Source organism: Pristiophorus japonicus, chromosome 16 (assembly GCF_044704955.1).
Source record: "Pristiophorus japonicus isolate sPriJap1 chromosome 16, sPriJap1.hap1, whole genome shotgun sequence".
Taxonomy (NCBI): domain Eukaryota; kingdom Metazoa; phylum Chordata; class Chondrichthyes; family Pristiophoridae; genus Pristiophorus; species Pristiophorus japonicus.
The window spans coordinates 73,191,791-73,215,679 of NC_091992.1; the positions used below are offsets into that span (position 1 = coordinate 73,191,791).

Below are 23,889 nucleotides of genomic sequence, written 5' to 3' on the forward strand. Positions count from 1 at the left end.
ACAGCAATGTGATAATGACCAGATAATCTGTTTTACTGATGTTGATTGAGGGATAAATATTGGTCCAGGACACCGGGGATAACTCCCCTGCTCGTCTTCAAAATAATGCCATAGGATCTTGTTTACGTCCACCTGAAAGGGGAGACGGGGCCTCGGTTTAACGCTTCATCTGAAAGACGGCACCTCTGACTATGCAGCACTCCCTCAGTACTGCACTGGGAGTGTCAGCCTAGATTATGTGCTCAAGACTCTGGAGTGGGACTTGAACCCACAACCTTCTGATTCAGAGGAGAGAGTGCTGCCCACTGAGCCACGACTGACCCTCGTTGAGTATCTTTACCAGTAAAATCAGCGATCAGTCACAAACTTACAGTTTGTTTTCTCCTCTTCTCACTGACCACGACAGGTGTGCCCACTTCAGCCTGAATTTTGTACTCTGATAAATGTGCCCCCTGATCTTTGTGCTTACTCCTACCCTCCTCATACCGGGTTTGTGTCAGCATGCAGCAGGATTCCCATGTGTTTCCCTTCTGTTGTGTGAGGACTGGCTGAAGAAAGGTGAGTGAGATGAGGATACATCTGTTACATTCCTCCTTAAAAACCACTTCGAGACTGAATGGGGCAATCTTTGCATCCACCAGAGCAAGGGTACTCGATCGAAAACTCTTTTTGCCAAACCCAGTATTGTCTTTAGCAGTGAACATGGCATCAGCTGGTTCTGCAAAACAGTGGTCTTCCTATCAATATAATGCCTTTTTCATGGTTGTCTTTTTCATACAAGGGGTAGAGGAAATCTGGAACTCTCTCAAAAAGGCTGAGGATGCTGGAGGTCACTGAAATGTTCAGGATTGAGATTGATAGGTTTTTGTAAATGGAGTTAAGGTGCAGATCATCCATGATCTAATTAAATGGTGGAGCAGGCTCGAGGGGGATGAATGGTCTCCTCCTGTTCATATATTTTTTTAATTCATTCTGGGATGTGGTCAGCATTTATTGCCCATCCCTAATTGCCCCTTGACAAGGTGGTGGTGAGCCGCCGCCTCGAACCGCTGCAGCCCGTGTGGTGAAGGTGCTCCCACAGTGCTGTTAGAGAGGGAGTTCCAGGATTTTGACCCGGCGACGATGAAGGAACGACGATATATTTCCAAGTCAGGATGGTGTGTGATTTGGAGGGAATTTTGGAGGCGATGGTGTTCCTATGCGCCAGCTGCCCTTGTCCTTCTAGGTGGTAGAGGTCACGGGTTTGGGAGGTGCTGCCGAAGAAGCCTTGGCGAGTTGCTGCAGTGCATCTTGTAGATGGTACACACTGCAGCCACGGTGCGCCAGTGGTGGAGGGAGTGAATGTTGAAGGTTGTGGATGGGGTGCTGATCAAGCGGGCTGCTTTGATTTGAATGGTGTCGGGCTTCTTGAGTGCTATTGGAGCTGCACTCATCCAGGCAAGTGGAGAGTATTCCATCACACTCCTGACTTGTGCCTTGTAGATGGTGGAAAGGCTTTGGGGAGTCAGGAGGTGAGACATTCACCGCAGAATACCCAGCCTCTGACCTGCTCTTGTAGCCACAGTATTTATGTGGCTGGTCCAGTTAAGTTTCTGGTCAATGGTGACCCCCAATGTTGATGGTGGGGGATTCGGCGATGGTAATGCCCATTGAATGTCAAGGGGCGGTGGTTAGATGATCTCTTATAGACAGTCATTGCCTGCCACTTGTGTGGCATGAATGTTACTTGCCACTTATCAGACCAAGCCTGAATGTCATCCAGGTCTTGCTCATGTGGGCATGGACTGCCTCATTATCTGGGAAGCTGTGAATGGCATTAAACACTAATCATCAGTGAACATCCCCACTTCTGACCTTATGATGGAGGGAAGGTCATTGATGAAGCAGCTGAAGATGGTTGAGCCTAGGACACTGCCCTGAGGAACTCCTGCAGCAATGTCCTGGGGCTGAGATGATTGACCTCTAACAACCACAACCATCTTCCTTTGTGCTAGGTATGACTCCAGCCAGTGGAGATTTTTCCCCTGATTCCCATTGACTTCAATTTTATTAGGACTCCTTGATGCCACACTCGGTCAAATGCTGCCTTGATGCCAAGGGCAGTCACTCTCGCCTCACCTCTGGAACTCAGCTCTTTTGTCCATGTTTGGACCAAGGCTGTAGTGAGGTCTGGAGCCTAGTGGTCCTGGCAGAACCCAAACTGGGCATCGGTGAGCAGGTTGTTGGTGAGTAAGTGTCGCTCGCTAGCACTGTCGACGACACCTTCCATCACTTTGCTGATGATTGAGAGTAGACTCATGGGGCGGTAATTGGCCGGATTGGATTTGTCCTGTTTTTTGTGGACAAGATATACCTGGGCAGTTTTCCACATTGTTGGGTGGATGCCAGTGTTGTAGCTGTACTGTATCAGCTTGGCTAGAGGCGCGGCTAGTTCTGGAGCACAAGTCTTCAGCACGACATTCGGGATGTTGTCGGGGCCTATAGCCTGTGCCGAAGTCGATGTCATGTGGTCCGTCCAGTTTTATTCTTATTTCTTGTAGTGGATTGTTACAACTGAGTGGATTGCAAGGCCATTTCAGAGGGCAGTTAAGAGTCAACCACATTGCTGTGGAGTCACATATAGGGCAGACCGGGTAAGGACGGCAGATTCCTTCCCTAAAGGACATTAGTGAACCAGATAGGTTGTGACAACAATCCGGTAATTTCATGGTCACAAGCTTTTTATTCCAGATTTATTTAGTTAATTGAATTTAAATTCCCCAGCTGCCGTGGTGGGATTTAAATTCACCTCTCTGGATTATTCATCCAGGCCTCTGGATTATCCGGTAACTTAGCCACTCTTGTCTCCACTTTCAAATTGAAATGATTCCTTACCATTTATTCAGAGTAATTCTCACTGTTAAAGGTTAGTTTCCCATCTCCCGTTTACTTATCTGTCCATCTCACAAACAAAGCCAATCCCCAGAATGGGTTTACAAGTGAGCCCCTCCTCCCTCTGCTTCTCACCTGCTTGTGGGTTCATGACTTAGTTACTTCCTGCATTACTCTTTCACGGACCATAGGGTGAATTCCCCGATGAGGCAGGGTCGTTGGAGAGATGAGGGTTGAAGAGATTGTGGATTGGAGACAGAGCTACAACAAGCAAGTGTTGATTCTTTGACCCAGGCTCCTGACCAGGAATGTGGGATGGGTGAATCTACACTGTTATTAGTTCTGTGGATCCCTTTCCTCAATGTGTTCTAGCTCACTGTTGGGCTGCTCTCACCCCACCTCCAGTTTTCCCTGTTTCTTTGTGCAAATTGCTTTTCTGCTGATCTTACAGAGGAATGCTAGCACTTCGAAATAGGATGCTTTCCATGTCAGGTAACCAGGTTCATCTCTCGAGCACTTTCTAAGGAACGATTTTAACCCCACTCGCCTGGTGGGAAACCGGGAAGGTGAGCAGTTAAAGTCACTCGGGTCACTTCCCCACCCTGGAGCCGTGGGCAGTTCACCTTCTGCAACTGGACAGGTGGCAAGGGAACCCCTTCCCCCAACGCCTTTTAACATATGTCATCATCATCATAGGCAGTCCCTCAAAATCGAGGAAGACTTGCTTCCACTCTAAAAGTGAGTTCTCAGGTGACTGTACAGTCCAATTGGGAATTACAGTCTCTGATACAGGTTGAAGGAAAGGGTGGGTGGGGAGTCTGGTTTGCCACATGCTCCTTCCATTGCCTGCGCTTGGTTTCTGCATGCTCTCGACGACTAGACTCGAGGTGCTCAGCGCCTTCCCGGATGCTCTTCCTCCACTTGGGCCAGTGCCGGTGGGGATGTTGCACTTTATCAAGGAGGCTTTGAGGGTGTCCTTGAAACGTTTCCTCTGCCCACCTGGGGATCGCTTGCCATGTAGGAGTTCCGTGTAGAGCGCTTGCTTTCAGAGTCTCGTGTCGGGCATGCGGACAATGTGGTCCACCCAACGGAGCTGGTCGAGTGTGGTCAGTGCTTCGATGCTGGGGATGTTGGCCTGGTCAAGAACACTGATGTTGGTGCATCTATCCTCCCAGTGGATTTGCAGGATCTTGCTGAGGCAGCGCTGGTGGTACTTCTCCAGCACTTTGAGGTGTCTACTGTATATGGTCCATGTCTCTGAGCCATATAAGAGGGCGGGTATCACTACTGCCCTGTAGACCATCTGGTGCCAGATTTCAGGTCTTGGTCTTCAAACACTCTCTTCCTCAGTCGACCGAAGGCTGTGCTGGCACACTGTAGGCGGTGTTGGACCTTGTCCTCAATGTCAGCTCTTGCTGATAGTAGGCTCCCGAGGTATGGAAAATGGTCCACATTGTCCAAGGCCACGCTGTAGATTTTGATGACCGCGGGGGCAGTGTTGTGAGGCGGGGTCAGGTTGGTAGAGGACCTTTGTCTTACAGATGTTTAGTGTAAGGCCCATGCTTTCGTACACCTCGATGAAGATGCTGACGATGGCTTGGAGTTCAACCTCTGAATGTGCGCAGACGCAAGTGTCGTCCGCGTACTGTAGCTTGACAACAGGGGATGGGACGACCTTGGATCTATACTGGAGGCGACGGAGGTTGAACAGGTTCCCATTGATTCTATAGTTTAGTTCCACTCCAGTGGGGAGCTTGTTGAGAGTGAGATGGAGCATTGCAGCGAGGAAGATCGAGAAGAGCGTTGCCGCGATGACACAGTTCTGCTTGACCCCGGTCCGGACATGGATTGGGTCTGTGGTGGATCCATTGGTTGGCCTCCATCCCTCCGGCGACGTCCTGGCCTCCCCCCGGCCGCTTGTCCCACTCAACCGCGGAGCCCCTGGTGAGCATGTGGTGTGCACAATGGCTGTGGCCACTCTGACCTCTCCTCCTTCCACGAAATGGACCTCTGGCCATCCCAATGCCTGCCCTCAGTCAAAGCTAATACCTGGGAGAGGGAAGCATTACCTCAAATCTCTCACCCCCGCTCTCCACACCTCGGATCTCTCACCGAAGGGCGCTGCTGAGCACCAACCTTACGGCTCGCATCCCACCGTAGGCAACAAGGCCCATACAGCAGTGCCTGGTCTCCAGTCGTCTTGGACCCCCTTGCCACTGGACCAAGGCCTTGCTCTGCTAAGCCCATGTGGTAGCCGGTGTGCAATGGCCACCCCACGTTAAAAGAACTCACGCACAGGCATCGTGTAACATATGTATGTCGGGTCTCAACGACATCATCGGGACCCGATTGCAATTTTTACTCGGTGGTCTGAGCAGGAAGTGATATTGAGTTTCCCACTGGCCCAACCCAGTGAGCAAGAGGATCGGACCAGTCAGGGCTCAAAAACAAGTCCGCTTTAAAAAAAAAATGTTTTACTTTCTTTTTGGGGCCTGGAGGAGCAAACATTGCTGTCTGTGGGACCTAGTGGAGCAGAAATTGGCTGCCATGTTTTCCTGCATTACAACAGTAACTACTCTTCAAAAAAAGTAACTGATTTGCTGCGAAAGACATGGAAAGCACTTAAGAATTATTTCTTCATGTTTTTAGCAACGAGTGCTGCTCCCCGCGGAGCACCCAATCCTGCAACAGCTTTAACAACACAAATTAGTGATTGTTTTTTGAGGGCAAAGTTATTCATCACCTCCGTTTGCCGTGCCCAGTCTTGCATAGAAACATAGAAAATAAGTGCAAGAGTAGACCATTTGGCCCTTCGAGCCTGCACCACCATTCAATATGATCATGACTGATCATGCAACTTCAGTACCCCATTCCTGCTTTCTCTCCATACCCCTTGATCCCTTTAGCCGTAAGGGCCACATCTAACTCTCTTTTTGAATATATCTAACGAACTGGCCTCAATAACTTTCTGTAGTAGAGAATTCCACAGGTTCACAATTTTCTGAGTGAAGAAGTTTCTCCTCATCTCGGTCCTAAATGACTTACCCCTTATCCTTAGAATGTGATTCCTGGTTCTGGACTTCCCCAACATCGGGAACATTCTTCCTGCATCTAACCTGTCCAATCCCGTCAGAATTTTATATGTTTCTATGAGATCCACTTTGGAGAGGGCAGGCTGACGACCCATTCCTGGGCCTTTGCGGTCATGTCTGAAAGCAGCAAGGTTACTGCCTGCCACCTAGAAGGCCCCAGGTTCAGTTCCCTGCCTGTGCCGAGTCATACAAATAACACAACACCCCGGAGCTAGGCCGAGGAAGGTTGTCTAGGGCTGTGCTCCTGATTATTGTCCACTGACTGCTGCTGGGTGGGTGCCAGGTGAGGACAGGATTGGGCGTGGCTGTAAAGCCTCACATGGTTGAATAGTTTGCCAACATTCACTGTTTAAGTGCACACATAATGGCCCCAAGTTTCCACATGATTTGCTCCTGATTTTTAGGAGCAACTGGTGTAGAACGGAGTATCTTAGAAATCGGAATTCTCGTCATTTAGTTTGCTCCAGTTCTAGTCCGTTAGAACAGTTTCACTTTGGAACAGAATTTTTTTTTCAAAAGGGGGCGTGTCCGGCCACTTACGCCTGTTTTCAAAGTTTCGTCAGTGAAAACTTACTCCAAACTAACTTAGAATGGAGTAAGTGAAGATTTTTGTACGCTCAAAAACCTTGTCTACACTTTAGAAAATCAGGCGTAGGTTACAAATCAGGCGTAGGGAATGGTGGGGGGGGGGGCGGGGTTTAAAGGGAAGTTTACAAACATTAAACACTCAGTTTTACAAATAAAGAGCCATCATCAATAATAAATGATAAATACATCAATAAATCAATCAAAAAAAATTAATAAGAAATATTTTTTTTTTTAAATCAATAAATAAAACATTTTCTACTTACCGACTGCAGCACCGGGAGTCCTCCAACAGCGTGCTGGGATGCCCCCCTCAGTGTGTCTCTGTCAGTGTCTCTATCTCTCTGTCTGTCTGTGTGTGTCTCTCATTCTCTGTCTGTCAGTGTCTGTTTCTGATAGCGAGAGGAGGGGGGGAGCAGAGGGAGAGAAGGGGGAGGGATGGGGGGGAAGGGGAAGGGGGAGCAGGGGAGCAGGGGGAAGGGGTGGGGGAGAAGGGGATAAAGGGGAGAAGGGGAAGAAAGGAGATGGGGGGGAAGGAGATGGAGGGGGGAAGGGGAGGGGGGAAGGAGATTGGGGGGAGAAGGAGAGGGGGGGGAAGGAGAGGGGGGGGAAGGAGATTGGGGGGGGGAGGCTGAACGGGCCGGGCCCGAGACTTCGGGCAGGGCCCGTCCCCAGCACCAGATTTACAGGTAGGTGGCGTTGGGTCGGGTTGGGGGGGTGGTGGGAGGGAGGTCGGTTCGGTTCGGATCGGGGGGAGGGAGGGAGAGGGAGGTCAGGTCGGGGGGAGGGAGGTCAGGTCGGATCCAGTCCGGGGGCGGGGGTGGGGGGGGAGCGGGAGTTGGGTCGGGTCGGGTCCGGTCCGTGGGGGGAGGGGGGAGCGGGAGCGGGAGTCGGATCCAGTCCGGGGGGGGGGGGGGGGACCGGGAGTCGGGTCGGGTCCGGAGCGGGGGGGGAGCGGGAGTCGGGCCGGGTCCGGAGGCGGGGGGGGGGGGGCGCGCGTGGGGGGGAGCGGGAGTCGGGTCGGGTCCAGTCGGAGGGGGGGGGGGGAGCGGGAGTCGGGTCCGGAGGTGGGGGCGGCGGGAGGGAGCGGGAGTCGGGTCGGGTCCGGGGGGGGAGGAGCGGGAGTCGAGTCGGATCGGGAGGAAGCAGGAGCTTGTCGTGAGAGGAGCCTTATTCACGCAGCCCCAGTGAGGCCATTCGGCCAGGGCTAGGGGCTGCGTGCTTCGGCCCCTCCCACACAGTTATGGGCGCCTGGAGCTACTGCACTTGCGCCCCCACTGTAGCGCGCATGTGCAGAGGTCCCGGCACTGTTTTCAGCACAGGGAGCTGGCTCCGCCCCCTACAGCTCCTGCTGCGCTGCGCCGAGGGCCAGAGGACCTGCAGGGAGGTGGAGAATCTGGAGGGTTTTTTTAGGCGCACTTTGTGGCGCGAAAAACGGGCGTCCAGGTCGGGACTGCGCCGTTCTCGGCGCGGCTCGAAACTTGGGCCCAATGATTGGTGGCAATGGAAAAGCACCCCAACATAGAACCAATGCCTTCAGGCGTAGCAGGAGAAAAATTGACAAGAAGAAAAAGTAACTGGCCACTGGGAAGTGTGCATGACCACCCCTGAGCGACTCTCACTCTTACATCCCCTGTGGAGAAGCACAAGCCTCTACACAATGTTCCCCAACAGCAATGCAGTCGTGATTGTACCTCAGGCTGTGAGCACATTAAGGGCAGATTTTCAGGTCTTCTGCGCTACGTTTCTCTCCCTGGAGCAGCGGCTATGGCGGCGGTGAGTTCTGGGCGGGCGGTCAGCCTCCAGCGCCCCCGGTCCGGTTTTGCGGCGGCGGGGAGCAGCACCACCCGGAAGAGCTGCGGTGGCGTGTAACGCTCCTGGGAAATCAGGCAGTCCAATGATACCGACTGCGAGAGGTGAGTAATGCCGTCCTAAAGTAAGTGCGATTGTTTTTTCTTTGAATGTTTTTTGCGATTTATGTTGTGGTGGCGTGAGCAATGTTTTGGGAATGTTTTTGTGGGGTTTTTTTAAAGTTTTTTTTCTCCGCAGGCTTCTCTCGGAGCGCTCCCGGCCCGGCTCTTTAGCTCGGGAGTGTCCCACGCTAACGCCCCGAGAGAGGTGTACAACACCTCCCTTAGCGCTGCGCCCCTGACTCAGGGACCAGCTGCCCAGTGTTACTGACTGAGGCACAAACTGTTCCCGGGCACAAACTTTACCGCCCCAAAATCCAGCCCTATACGAGTTATATTGAGCTCCACATTTTTCATCCAGGAAATATCTACCAACGCTTAACTGTTACTTCTGTTATTTTTTATCATATCTTAACCCTGCAGGTCCTGGGGGTCCTCGCTTCAACGCAGAGGGGAGAGTTCTGCCCCACAGTATCCTTGGAAGCTTGGTAGATTTTAAGCACGAATTGCTTGCAAGACGACTTACTGAGGTAGAGTGCATGAATATAATGAACCTGTTGCTATCAGCTGGCACATGGACAATTGTTAAGGAAATGCGGGATATGCTTTATATTATCTGTCACGTATTCAATCAGCATTGTAACCCATGTATAATCTGACCTAAGTTGTACACTGTGAGAACAATGACCACTAGGTGGGAGACACTCCTAACCTGGGCCTTCAGGTACAAAAGGGGAAGCTCCACCCACCTTCATCACTTGGAGTGCTAAGGAATAAAGGACAGGTCACAGACTGACCTTCTCTCAAGCATAGGCCTCGTATGCATTTATACTGTATAGTAAGGACCTATCAATGGCGACGAGAAACTGGGATTTAAACCACGGGAGCATGGCCACTAGCAGAACAGACGAGAGGTACTGTGTTAAGGAATGGTTGGGACAGAGATTCAACATTGTTAAAGCAGCACACAGTTCTCCAGGCAGACAGGGGCAATCGGGCATGCCCCAACATGTAGTCGAACCCAGAGGGGGAGTTCGACAGAGACAATGGCAAGCTGAACGGCGATTCACGCCATTGCAAGGGACAATGCGGCCAGTAATGGGGCCATCAACACCTGTTAATGGCACACTCAAAGACAATAACAGATTCAGTCAGGGACGATCGACTGGCAAGGGACCTTTTGTTTCCAACAACAGCTCATGTTGGAGGCGTGGAGGCACACACTCAGCCGGAGTTTGCAGAGATGAGCAAAATACCTGCAGAAATTACAGAAATGAACGCTGGGGGAAATCGCTGGAAGCTGAAGTTCAGCGAGTTCATGTGGAGCACGTATACAGTTCATACACCAGGACGCCACCGATAATGATGAAAGTGCTCCTCAATGGCATCCCAGTATCAATGGAGCTAGACACGGGGGCTAGCCAGTCCCTGATGGGTATCAAACAGTTCGAAAAGATGTGGGCGTCCAAGGCCAGGAGGCCAAAATTATCGCCAATTGACGCACAGCTACGGACTTACACAAAGCAGATCATTCCGGTGCTAGGCAGCGCCACGGTAGTTGTGCCTCTCTATCTCTCTTTCCTTCTTTAAGATGCTCCTTAAAACCTACCTCTTTAAACAAGCTTTTGGTCATCTGCCTTAATTTCTTCTTTTGTGGCTCGGTGTCAGATTTATCTCTTTTATCTTGTAACACAGCTATGAAACGCCTTGGGATGTTTTACTACGTTAAAGGCGCTATATAAATAAAAGTTGTTGTTGTCTAACAAGTGAGGTCTGTGAGGGCTAACTGGTGGCGTCAGTGACCCATTCTGTCTCCATCTGCATGAACATTGATAATAGGCATAGTACCTTGTGTGTGGGTGACATTGGCTGAAAAGTATAGGTAAAGACCCATTTTATTTTATGTGTGTGCTCATCAAGGTAAGGGTTGTTGATGCTGGGAAATGCAACACTTTTCATTGAAGGTACAGAGTAAGGCTCCCTGGACTCTGCCAACATTGAGCTTCAGCCCCAGCTTTAGAAGAGCAACACATACTGGACCAGTATTTCTTAGCCCATCCCCATGTTTGAGAATCTCCAAACTAAGGTACTGAGGGGTCAAAATTAGTGAAGGGCAAGGGCTGCCCAAGTGCCGCCTAAAGGAGCGCCGGTGGCCACCGCGATACCTGACGGTACTCTGGGCCGGGTTTTCGGTAAAAGGTCCTTGGAAGGGCGGTCAGCGGCAAAAGAGGGACTTACGCCGTCCATCTGGGCGGCAGCGGGCGAGGACTCTCATTCTCGACGGCTGAGGCACTTGCCGCCCAAGTGCCGCTGAGGATGGAGTCGGGCCCACGGAGGGTCGAAGACCTGCAAATAAAAAGCATTAAAAAAAACATTGCAAGACCTTCAGGGGACCCCATCCAGGTAAATCGCTGTGAAGAAAAAATGTAAAAAAATTGTTCACTAACCTTTTTTTTCAGCTCTTCATACTCAACCATCGGTGACAGACCAGCCTCCTCACAGCGGTCCACCCCCGTTCTGCCGCCGAGTCCCGCCGACTCCTGCCCGCACAAATCTGGGAGCTCGGCAGGTGGGTGGTCAGTTGTGCCACTCGGCCATCCACTGACGTCAGCGGGTGGTTTCCAGCGGTTCTCCCCTCCCGCCCGCTCCACACCAAATCGAAACTGGCACTGGGCGCAACTCAAGGAGCAATGTCGGCGGCAGTGTGCAGCAGTGGGCAGCAATGGCCGGTAAGGCCATCAATTTTGGCCCCTCTGAAATAAACGCAGATAAAGTTCTGATTTGCCCTGTCTGGAGTGATTAAACCAGGCGAGGGCAATAAAATACATTGAGTAAAGCATTAGAGCTGAAGGACAGGCTAAGGTGTGTGGCCCAAATAAGTGTTCTTTATACAAACGCTCGGAGCATAAGGAATGAATTGAAAGAACTGCAGGGGCATATTCAAATTGGAGGGTATGACATGGTAGCCATTATGAGACATGACTGCAAGATTGTCAGGACTGGGAATTAAATATACTAGGTTATAAGGTCTACAGGAAAGTAGGCAGTGGAGACTTTATGGGTAGAATTAAGAAATACAAAAGGATTTAAGACTGTACAGGTACAACGTCTCAAATCCGGCAACCTCGGGACCGAGACCATGCCGTTTTTTGGATTTTTCCAGATTTCAGACAAGAAAATACAAAGTACGAATGGTGGCATGGGTCAGATCGCGTCAGGCCGGGTCGAGGGTCACTTGACAAGACTCAGACCAATCGCACGCCATTTAAAACAGCGGCGAAGCCGATAACTAGTCTGGCCCGCCGGTTTTTGGACGATAATTCCAGATTTTACTTTAGCATTTGAAAGGGAGAAATGCGAAACAGCTACTCAGATTCTAGATTTGGGTAAGGCCGACTTCAACAGGATGAGGCAGAGACTGTCCACAGTCCACAGGCTAGATGTAAAGTGAAGCTCCCTTTACAGTGTCACAATAACGTGTCTGTGCTGCAACCTTAGACGTGCTGCCCCTACAGCACCTGTGAGACATTTTCAATAATGCTCGCATTTATATTGCAACTTATCATCAAAATGTTTTTTTTACAATTTCAGTAACAGATTTAGTTCAGCTACTAGCACTCTGGCCTCTGAGTCAGTAGCTTGTGGATTTGAGCCTCATTCGAGAGGTTTGTGCACATAATCTAGGCTGATAATTAGTGCAGTACTGAGTGAGTGCTGCATTGACGGAGGTGCTGTCTATCAGATGAGATGTTAAATTGAGGCCCCATCTAGCATCTCAAGTGGATGTAAAAGATCCCATATTATTATTCAGTAAAGAGAATTGGAGTTCTCCCTAGAGTTCTCCCTTATTCAGAAATAAGGGAATTAAGGGTTACGGGGAGCGGGCGGGTAAGTGGAGCTGAGTCCACGGCCAGATCAGCCATGATCTTGTTGAATGGCGGAGCAGGCTCGAGGGGCTAGATGGCCTACTCCTGTTCCTAATTCTTATGTTCTTATGTGTCCTGGCCATTATTCATCCCACAACATCACTGAAACAGATTATCTGGACATCATCACATTGCAGTTTGTGGAAGATTATTTGATGCGAATTGACTGGTGTGTTTCTCTACACGGCAACGGGAACTACAGATCAAAAATACTTCATTGGCTGTGAAATACTTTGGGACCTACTTTGGATGTGAAAGATGTCACATAACTGCAAACACTTTCTCTCTGTACTTTGTGGAACGTAATGCCTATTGTTTCTCCATTTCCTGCATCAGTTGCTCTTTGGCCTAGCTCAGTATGATAAGCAATTTAGTTGCAATTAAAGCTGAATGGAGGATAGCTTTGCGCTGTGGGCCCTTAGGATTGAGATTGTCACATTTGTTTATGATTGAGTGTAAAACAAAGCACACCAACGTGTCTATGCACAAGACCCTGGTTGGAACACATTTGGCATACTGTCTCTTGATTTGGAAAAAGTCCAAAGGAAGGCCAAAAGAATGATCCCCAGTTCAATTATTCAGAAAGGTGTAAAAGGCTGGGTCTATTCCCTTCAGTAGTGCATAGACTTCAGGGGTATTGAATAGAGATTGAAACTAGATAAAGAGCTTGATTCTGTTCCCCTTGAGAGGCTATTTCCACTAGATAGTTTAGGGAAGACCAGAGGTCATGCATATCAACTACATAAGGGTGGGAAGAGGTTAAATGTTAAACAGTTCCTCATTTCCTCGAGGATAGTAGACCTGTGCAGACCTTCAGGAGAGTGGTGGACCAGTTCCTGATTGAATAAAAGGTCCTGTCTTATAAAGAGTAGGTAACATACCAAGATGCTTTGCACATGGTCTATGTGGCCTCCGAGACTAGTTTTGACCATCTATGAGGGTCAGAGATTTTTCCTTCCCCTGATTGGCATTTGGTTTATTCTCTAGTTTTTTGCTTCTCCCAAGAGATTACATGACTTATGGTGAGCAGGTTGGTATGTGTGCAAGTGGTAATGTGTTCAGGTGTGTGTGTGTGTGTGCAGGTGGCATGTGTGTGCAGGCGGCGTGTGTGTGCAGGTTGGGTGTGTGTGCAGGTGGGTGTGTGCAGGTGGCGTGTGTGTGCAGGTGGCGTGTATTTGCGGGTGGGTGTATGTGCAGGTGGCGTGTGTGTGCAGGTTGGGTGTATGTGCAGGTGGGTGTATGCAGGTGGCGTGTGTGTGCAGGTTGGGTGTATGTGCAGGTGGGTGTATGCAGGTGGCGTGTGTGTGCAGGTTGGGTGTATGTGCGGGTGGTGTGTGTGTGCAGGTGCAGGTGTGTGTGTATGTGCAGGTGTGTGTGCAGGTGTGTGTGTGTGTGCAGGTGGCATGTGTATGTGCAGGTGCGTGTGTATGTGCAGGTGTGTGTGTGTGCAGGTGGCATGTGTGGGCAGGTGGGTGGGGATGGGGGAGGACTGGAGGGTATCGGTGTTGAATTGTGATGCTCGGAGTGTTGCACCTTTATGGGGTAATCTTGATGGACCAGCCGATGGTTTCCTGCCCGTCTATACTGAATGTTCATAGTTCATGCGGTACCTTTACATCCTATCAGAGATTTGAGCCCATGTCCCGGAGGTGAAAGGGCAGTACTGCTGATGCTGGTACAAGTCTGTTCCATTCTCCAGCACTAGCTGCATTGGCCCCGTGCTTACTTACATAAAGCTTATCCGCTTAACCTACTGTTTGCTGTGCCCCTTAGATGGCCAACATGATCTCCGACCGCAATCCTACGAAAGCCAGACCCCAGAAGTTGCATGTATATCAAAAGAAGCCTGAGGGCCTTATTCATGACAAATCACAAAATCAGGACCATGCCTTGGAAAATTGGCAATGGCACATGGCAGACCGGAAGAGGACACAGCAACTGATCTCGGGTAAGTGGGAGCTAGTGAAGCTAGTCACAGAGGTAGATTCCTGCTGTACGATCTAAGAAATGTTCATTATCAACCTTTCAATTTGTACTGGGATACTTAGTATTGCTGCATTGATGGTTTGTTTGATAAAGGCAACACATACCAGGAGGCCTCCGCTACGTTAGCCAATCTCATTGGTTCAAGTGTTACCATGGGCCTTTATGCCTCTGAGCGAGGTTTCCTGCTCCTGCTCACTTCCAAATGACCCCTGCTGCAAGATAAAGGAATGGATTTACACTGATATAGGAACGTAGGAACTACAGTAGGCCATTTAGCCCCCTCAAGCCTGTTCCGCTTTTCAATGGAATCATGGCTGATCTGTGACCGAACTCCATATATTCGCCTTTGCTCCACATCTCTTAATACCTTTGATTTACAAAAATATTATCAATCTCAGGTTTAAAATTAACAATTGGCCCAGCATCAACTGCCATTTGTGGAAGAGAGTTCCAAACTTCTACCACCCATTGTATGTAGAAGTGTTTCCTAGCTTCACTCTCTCTCTCTCTCTCTCTCTCCCCTCCCTCCCTCTCTCTCTTCTCCCATCTCTCTCTCTCTCTCTAGCTATCTCTCTCTCTTCCCCCCTCTCTCTTTCTCTCTTCCTCTCTCTCTCTCTCTCTCTCTCTCTCTTCCCCCCCCGTGTACAGTTTTGGTCTCCTAATCTGAGGAAGGACATTCTTGTGGGAGTGCAGCGAAGGTTCACCAGACTGATTCCCGGGATGGCAGGACTGACATATGAGGAGAGACTGGATCGATTAATTCTAACGGGATTGGACAGGTTAGATGCAGGAAGAATGTTCCCGATGTTGGGGAAGTCCAGAACCAGGGGTCACAGTCTAAGGATAAGGGATAAGCCATTTAGGACCGAGATGAGGAGAAACTTCTTCACTCAGAGAATTGTGAACCTGTGGAATTCTCTACCACAGAAAGTTGTTGAGGCCAGTTCGCTAGGTATATTCAAAAGGGAGTTAGATATGGCCCTTACGGCTAAAGGGATCAAGTGGTATGGAGAGAAAGCAGAAATGGGGTACTGAAGTTGTATGATCAGCCACGATCATATTGAATGGTGGTGCAGGCTCGAAGGGCCGAATGGCCTACTCCTGCACCTATTTTCTATGTTTCTATGTCTGGCTCTGATTTTTAGGCTATGTTCCCTCGTCCTAGACTCCCCAACCACCCGGAAATAGTTTCTTTCTATCTACCCTATCGGTTCCCCTATAGCGCCTTTCATGACCTCAGGACATCCCAAAGCGCTTTACAACATTTAAATGCTTTTCTCGAAGTACATTCACTGTTGTAATGTGGGAAACACAGTTTGCACACAGCAGGAACCCATTAATAGCAATGGCCCAGAAATTGTGGTCAGGGGCCAACGACCTGAAACATTTCTACCAAAGTACCCGGTGGTCCGGGAGGAGCGTGGGATTCCGGTGGGGAGGCCTTCTCTGCCCGCGCTGCGGAGTGCGCTCCCGTCCTCCAGGTTCCCACGGAGACGGTGCAGTCACGTGTGACTGCTCAGCCAATCAGGTACAGTATTCCACAGCTTTCCCATTAATAGCAATGGGAACTCCGTATCTACCAGTTCTCATTGTTATTAATGAGAAAAAAAAATAAACACACTAAACACCATAATAAAAAATAAAAAACACACCTCACATAATTAAAATTAATTGAAATTAAAGTTAATAAATGCCTTCGATTTTTTTTAAAGTTTTGTAATTAGGGTTAAAAAATAAACTTACCTTAGTGGACAGGGTTTTTAACAATAAAATGTGTTTTTTTAATTTAATTTATTTATATTTTTGTATGTTTTAAAACTCTTACGCCTGTAACAGTTGGCTATGTGCCGGCTTTTATCAGGTGCAGGAGTTTTGAGGACATTTGCTGGACAAGATATGGGTAAATACCGCGATCTTGCACTTGCAAATATCCTTGCTCCCGATAGGCGCTGGCTATATCAAGCTTGACAGATCGGAAAAGCCGGTTTTCAGCACATGCGCATTGTGCGCTGAAAACCAGCTTTGGCGATGCCTTCCCGGGTCCGTGCACACCCCGTGCACACTCCGTACGGACCTGGGGAGGCCGGGGTTTCCAGGCCATTGAGATAATGACCAGATAATCTGCTTTACGATGTTGATTGAGGGATAAATATTGGCCAGAATACCGGGGAGAACGTGCCTGCTCTTCTTCGAATAGTGCATTGGAATCTTTAACATCCAGCTGAGAGGGCAGACGGGGTCTGGAGTTAATGTCTAATCCGAAAGACGGCACCTCCAAGCAGTACCTAACTGCCGGTCTAGATTATGTGTTCAGGTCTGCGGTGTGGGACTTGAACCCACGACCTTCTGACTCCGAGGTAAGAGTGCTGCCCATTGAGCCAAGGCTGACACACAAGGTATATATGTGGGGGAGGCAGGATCAGACTGCTTTGTAGTGCTGTCCATATCAATAACCTACCAACACTCAGTCTCAGCTCACATAATAAAGAGTGGCCACATGGCTGAAGTATGAAAGGGCAGCCAGTGCCTGTGGGTCAGCATCTTCAGGAGAGATGGGGAGGACACTGGCAAAAGGCAAATAGAAATCATTCTTTTAAAATCTTAAAGGGAATAATTCCGGTACAAGCAACTTGGAGCTTGTGAGTTCAAATCCCATTGTGGAAAGTTAGAATCATAGGGCTCGAGTTTGGTCAAGCTACCGCCCACAGCCACCGAGGTACCGCCCAAAAAATACATTTTTGAGGAAAATCCTCAAAACTCGGCGGGAGTTTCATCGGGGAAGTACCGCCAGCAGTAGTGCGTACTGCCCACCCATGCAGAAGTCTCCAAAAATGCAAGTTTGGTCGTTAGGATCCTGTAAGATCCACTTACCGCCCACCAGAAAGACCGTTGGGGGAAAAAGGTGGTCTTACATAAGAACATAAGAAATAGGAACAGGAGAAGGCCATACGGCTCCGCCATTCAATAAGATCATGGCTGACCTGATCATGGACTCAGCTCCACTTCCCTGCCCGCTCCCCATAACCCCTTATTCCCTTATCGATTAAGAAACCATCTATTTCTGTCTTAAATTTATTCGATGTCCCAGATTCCACAGCTCTCTGAGGCAGCGAATTCCACAGATTCACAACCCTCTGAGAGAAGAAATTTCTCCTCATCTCAGTTTTAAATGGGCGGCCCCTTATTCTAAGATTGTGCTCTCTAGTTCGAGTATTCCCCATCATTGGAAACATCCTCTCTGCATCCACCCTGTCAAGCCCCCTCATAATCTTATACGTCTTGATAGGATCACCTCTCATTCTTCTGAATTCCAATGAGTAGAGGCTCAACCTACTCCACCTTTCCTCATAAGTCAACCCCCTCATCCCTGGAATCAACCTAGTGAACCTTCTCTGAACTGCCTCCAAAGCAAGTATATCCTTTCGTAAATATGGCACGCAGTATTCCAGGTGTGGCCTCACCAATACCTTTATATAGCTGTAGTAAGACTTCCTTGCTTTTATGCTCCATCTCCTTTGCAATAAAGGCCAAGATACCATTGGCATTCCTGATCACTTGCTGCACCTGCATACTAATCTTTTGTGTTTCATGCACAAGTACCCCCAGGTCCCACTGTACTGCGGCACTTTGCAATCTTTCTCCATTTAAATAATAACTTGCTCTTTGATTTTTTTTCTGCCAAAGTGCATGACCTCACACTTTCCAACATTATACTCTATCTGCCAAATTTTTGCCCACTCACTTAGCCTGTCTATGTCCTTTTGCAGATTATTTGTGTGCTCCACACTCATTGCTTTTCCTCCCATCCTTGTATCGTCAACAAAATTGGCTACGTTACACTCAGTCCCTTCTTCCAAGTCGTTAATATTGATTGTAAATAGTTGGGGTCCCAGCACTGATCCCTGCTGCATCCCACTAGTTACTGGTTGCCAATCAGAGAATGAACCATTTTTCCCGACTCTCTGTTCTCTGTTAGTTAGCCAATCCTCTATCCATGCTAATATATTACCCCCAACCCCGTGAACTTTTATCTTGTGCAGTAACCTTTTATGTATACAGTATTCAGCAGTCCCTCGTATCAAGGATGACCTGCTTCCACACTAAAAAGGGATGAGTTCACAGGTGTTTCAATGAGGGACCTGACATTCGAGGTCCCGAACTACATATTGAAGAGTGGAAGATGTCTGCGCGTGGATTTTTTTAACGTGGGGTGACCGTTGCACACCAGCACCAAACGGGCTCGACAGAGCTAGGTGTTGTTCCAGTGTCAAGGGTTAACCAAGATGACTGGAGATCAAGCTCTACTGCACGGACCTAGTGCGCACGCATGCTCCTACTATCCATAGATCGCAGTGTGGGTTGGCCCGTGCTGCCCCTGGGCCCTCCCCTCTCCTGGGCCCCGATCTCTTACCGCTCCTCCGTGGTGAATTGAACCTTTTACGTGGCACCTTGTCAAATACCTTCTGGAAGTCCAAATACACCACATCCACTGGTTCCCCTTTATCCACCCTGTTCGTTACATCCTCAAAGAACTCCAGCAAATTTATCAAACATGACTTCCCCTTCATAAATCCATGCTGACTCTGCCTGACTGAATTTTGCTTTTCCAAATGTCCTGCTACTACTTCTTTAATAATGGACTCCAACATTTTCCCAACCACAGATGTTAGGCTAACTGGTCTATAGTTTCCTGCTTTTAAGGCTTACCAGGCTGTTCAGCGGAGTGTAGGGACAATGGCGCAGAGCGGTCCACAGCTGCACACCCCGGGTCAGATGTAAACGCTGCAGCAATATTAAACCCTCAGAAAAAATTGAAACATTGAAGGAAAACTGCTCAGAAAAAGGTATGGGGTATAAAGCGGAAATGAGCTGCGACATACATAAAAACATAAGAACATAAGAATTAGGAACAGGAGTAGGCCATTTAGCCCCTCAAGCCTGCTCCGCCATTCAACAAGATCATGGCTGATCTGGCCGTGGACTCAGCTCCACTTACCCGCCCGCTCCCCGTAACCCTTAATTCCCTTATTGGTTAAAAATCTATCTATCTGTGACTTGAATACATTCAATGAGCTAGCCTCAACTGCTTCCTTGGGCAGAGAATTCCACAGATTCACAACCCTCTGGGAAAAAGAAATTCCTTCTCAACTCGGTTTTAAATTGGCTCCCCCGTATTTTGAGGCTGTGCCCACTAGTTCTAGTCTCCCCGACCAGTGGAAACAACCTCTCTGCCTTTATCTTGTTTATCCCTTTCATTATTTTAAATGTTTCTATAAGATCACCCCTCATCCTTCTGAACTCCAACGAGTAAAGACCCAGTCTACTCAATCTATCATCATAAGGTAACCCCCTCATCTCCGGAATCAGCCTAGTGAATCGTCTCTGTACCCCCTCCAAAGATAGTATATCCTTCCTTAAGTAAGGTGACCAAAACTGCACGCAGTACTCCAGGTGCGGCCTCACCAATACCCTATACAGTTGCAGCAGGACCTCCCTGCTTTTGTACTCCATCCCTCTCGCAATGAAGGCCAACATTCCATTCGCCTTCCTGATTACCTGCTGCACCTGCAAACTTAACTTTTTGGGATTCATGCACAAGGACCCCCAGGTCCCTCTGCACCGCAGCATGTTGTAATTTCTCCCCATTCAAGTAATATTCCCTTTTACTGTTTTTTTTCCCAAGGTGGATGCCCTCACATTTTCCGACATTGTATTCCATCTGCCAAACCTTAGCCCATTCGCTTAACGTATCTAAATCTCTTTGCAGCCTCTCTGTGTCCTCTGCACAACCCGCTTTCCCACTAATCTTTGTGTCATCTGCAAATTTTGTTACACTACACTCTGTCCCCTCTTCCAGGTCATCTATGTACATTGTAAACAATTGTGGTCCCAGCACCGATCCCTGTGGCACACCACTAACCACCGATTTCCAACCCGAAAAGGACCCATTTATCCCGACTCTCTGCTTTCTGTTAGCCAGCCAATTCTCTATCCATGCTAATACATTTCCTCTGACTCCGTTTACCTTTATCTTCTGCAGTAACCTTTTGTGTGGCACCTTATCGAATGCCTTTTGGAAATCTAAATACACCACATCCATCGGTACACCTCTATCCACCATGCTCGTTTTTTCCTCAAAGAATTCCAGTAAATTAGTTAAACATGATTTCCCCTTCATGAATCCATGCTGCGTTTCTGCTTGATTGCACTATTCCTATCTAGATGTCCCGCTATTTCTTCCTTAATGATAGCTTCAAGCATTTTCCCCACTACAGATGTTAAACTAACCGGCCTATAGTTAGCTGCCTTTTGCCTGCCCCCTTTTTTAAACAGAGGCGTTACATTAGCTGCTTTCCAATCTGCTGATAGCTCCCCAGAGTCCAGAGAATTTTGGTAGATTATAACGAATGCATCTGCTATAACTTCCGCCATCTCTTTTAATGCCCTGGGATGCATTTCATCAGGACCAGGGGACTTGTCTACCTTGAGTCCCATTAGCCTGTCCAGCACTACCCCCCTAGTGATAGTGATTGTCTCAAGGTCCTCCCTTCCCACATTCCTGTGACCAGCAATTTTTGGCATGGTTTTTGTGTCTTCCACTGTGAAGACCGAAGCAAAATAATTGTTTAAGTTCTCAGCCATTTCCACATTTCCCATTATTAAATCCCCCTTCTCATCTTCTAAGGGACCATCATTTACTTTAGTCACTCTTTTCTGTTTTATATATCTGTAAAAGCTTTTACTATCTGTTTTTATGTTTTGCGCAAGTTTACCTTTGTAATCTATCTTTCCTTTCTTTATTGCTTTCTTAGTCATTCTTTGCTGTTGTTTAAAATGTTCCCAATCTTCTAGTTTCCCACTAACCTTGGTCACCTTATACGCATTGGTTTTTAATGTGATACTCTCCTTTATTTCCTTGGTTATCCACGGCTGGTTATCCCTTCTCTTACCGCCCTTCTTTTTCACTGGAATATATTTTTGTTGAGCACTATGAAAGAGCTCCTTAAAAATCCTCCACTGTTCCTCAATTGTGCCACCGTTTAGTCTGTGTTTCCAGTCTACGTTAGCCAACTCTGCCCTCATCCCACTGTAGTCCCCTTTGTTTAAGCATAGTACGCTCGTTTGAGACACTACTTTCTCACCCTCAATCTGTATTACAAATTCAACCATACTGTGATCACTCATTCCGAGAGGATCTTTTACTCGGAGATCGTTTATTATTCCTGTCTCATTACACAGGACCAGATCTAAGATGGCTTGCTCCCTTGTAGGTTCTGTAACATACTGTTCTAAGAAACAATTCCGTATGCATTCTATGAATTCCTCCTCCAGACTACCCCGTGCGATTTGATTTGACCAATCGATATGTAGGTTAAAATCTCCCATGATTGCTACCGTTCCTTTTTCACATGCCTCCATTATTCCCTTGATTATTGCCCGCCCCACCGTGAAGTTATTATTTGGAGGCCTATAAACTACGCCCTCCAGTGACTTTTTCCCCTTACTATCTCTAATCTCCACCCACAATGATTCAACATTTTGTTCATTAGAGCCAATATCATCTCTCATAACTGCCCTGATATCATCCTTTATTAACAGAGCTACCCCACCTCCTTTCCCTTCTTGTCTATCTTTCCGAATCGTCAGATACCCCTGTATGTTTAATTCCCAGTCTTGGCCACCCTGCAACCGTGCTTCTGTAATGGCGACCAAATCATACCCATTTGTAATGATTTGTGCCGTCAACTCATTTACTTTATTTCGAATGCTGCGTGCGTTTAGGTAGAGTGTTTTAATACTAGTTTTTAAACCATGATTTTTAGTTTTGACCCCTCCTGCAGCCCCTTTATATTCAGTGGCCCTTTTTGTTTTTTGCCTTGGGTTTCACTGCCCTCCACTTTTACTCATCTCCTTTCTGTCTTTTGCTTTTGTCTCCTTTTCGTTTCCCTTTGTCTCCCTCCATTGGTTCCCATCCCCCTGCCATATTAGTTAAACTCCTCCCCAACAGCACTAGCAAACGCTCCCCCTCGGACATTGGTTCCGGTCCTGCCTCGGTGCAGACCGTCCGGTTTGTACTGGTCCCACCTCCCCCAGAACCGGTTCCAATGCCCCAGGAATTTGAATCCCTCCCTGCTGCACCACTGCTCAAGCCACGTATTCATCTGAGCTATCCTGCGATTCCTACTCTGACTAGCACGTGGCACTGGTAGCAATCTCGAGATTACTACTTTTGAGGTCCTACTTTTTAATTTAGCTCCTAACTCCTTAAATTCGTCTCTTGGACCTCATCCCTTTTTTTACCCATGTCGTTGGTACCAATGTGCACCATGACAACTGGCTGTTCATCCTCCCTTTTCAGAATGTCCTGCACCCGCTCCGAGACATCCTTGACCCTTGCACCAGGGAGGCACCATACCATCCTGGAGTCTCGGTTGCGGCCCCTTACAATCGAATCCCCTATCACTATCGCTCTCCCACTCTTTTTCCTGCCCTCCTGTGCAGCAGAGCCAGCCACGGTGCCATGAACTTGGCTGCTGCTGCCCTCCCCTGATGAGTCATCCCCCTCAACAGTACTCAAAACGGTGTATCTATTTTGCAGGGGGATGACCGCAGGGGACCCCTGCACTACCTTCCTTGCACTGCTCTTCCTGCTGGTCTTCCATTCCCTAGCTGGCTGTGTACCCTTCACCTGCGGTAAGACCAACTTGTTACACGTGCTACTCATGTCATTCTCAGCATCGTGGATGCTCCAGAGTGAATCCACCCGCAGCTCCAATTCCGCAACGCGGACCGTCAGGAGCTGGAGGCGGATACACTTCCCGCACACATAGTCGTCAGAGACACCAGAAGTGTCCCTGAGTTCCCACATGGTACAGGAGGAGCATATCACGTGACCGAGCTCTCCTGCCATGACTTAACCCTTAGATACACTTAAATTGGCAACAACAATGCTAAAGTTTACTCACTGTTATAGATGAGAAAAAAGAAAAACTACTCACCAATCACCAGCCAATCACTTACCCCCTTGGCTGTGACGTCACCTTTCTGTTTCTTTCTACTTCTTTTTTGCCTTCCCCCTGTAGCTGCACAAGCACACCTCTCCACGCACCTCCCGACCTTTTATAGGCCTCACCAACGGACTCACGCTGCTCCCGGCTCAGCGAACTAAAGTACAGTAAAGGCTCCTTGGACTTGTGCTATAAGTGTCTTGATACAATTGCATACTGAAGAGATTTAGTGACACAAAGTGAGACTACAGATGTTATGAGCTAATGTGAAAGTATATAGGCAATAATAAAATCCTGTAAGTCTCTCTTAGATGTCAGGATGAGATTCTGAGAACATTAGCTCAAATACAGAAGATGCAAATATATATCTAATTGACTATTATAATGTGACTGAATAACATGTAATGTTAGGGGTGGGGCTCGGCGATCTGTCACTTCAAAAACTGTACACTCAAATGCCAACCATAATGTCTGGCCTCCAAGTTGTGCAACTATCTATCATTCAAAGCCA

At 48.3% G+C, this 23,889-nt stretch overlaps 1 protein-coding gene across 1 annotated transcript in view; it reads left to right on the forward strand.

Annotated features, from left to right (window-relative positions):
* mycbpap (mycbp associated protein) overlaps nucleotides 1–23,889 on the forward strand; it is a 158,422-nt gene that overhangs the window by 17,909 nt on the left and 116,624 nt on the right. Inside the window, exons 4-5 of the mRNA XM_070857425.1 lie at nucleotides 8,882–8,988; nucleotides 14,158–14,332. Of these exons, the coding sequence (XP_070713526.1) occupies nucleotides 8,882–8,988; nucleotides 14,158–14,332 (282 nt within the window). The remainder of the gene's footprint in view (nucleotides 1–8,881; nucleotides 8,989–14,157; nucleotides 14,333–23,889) is intronic.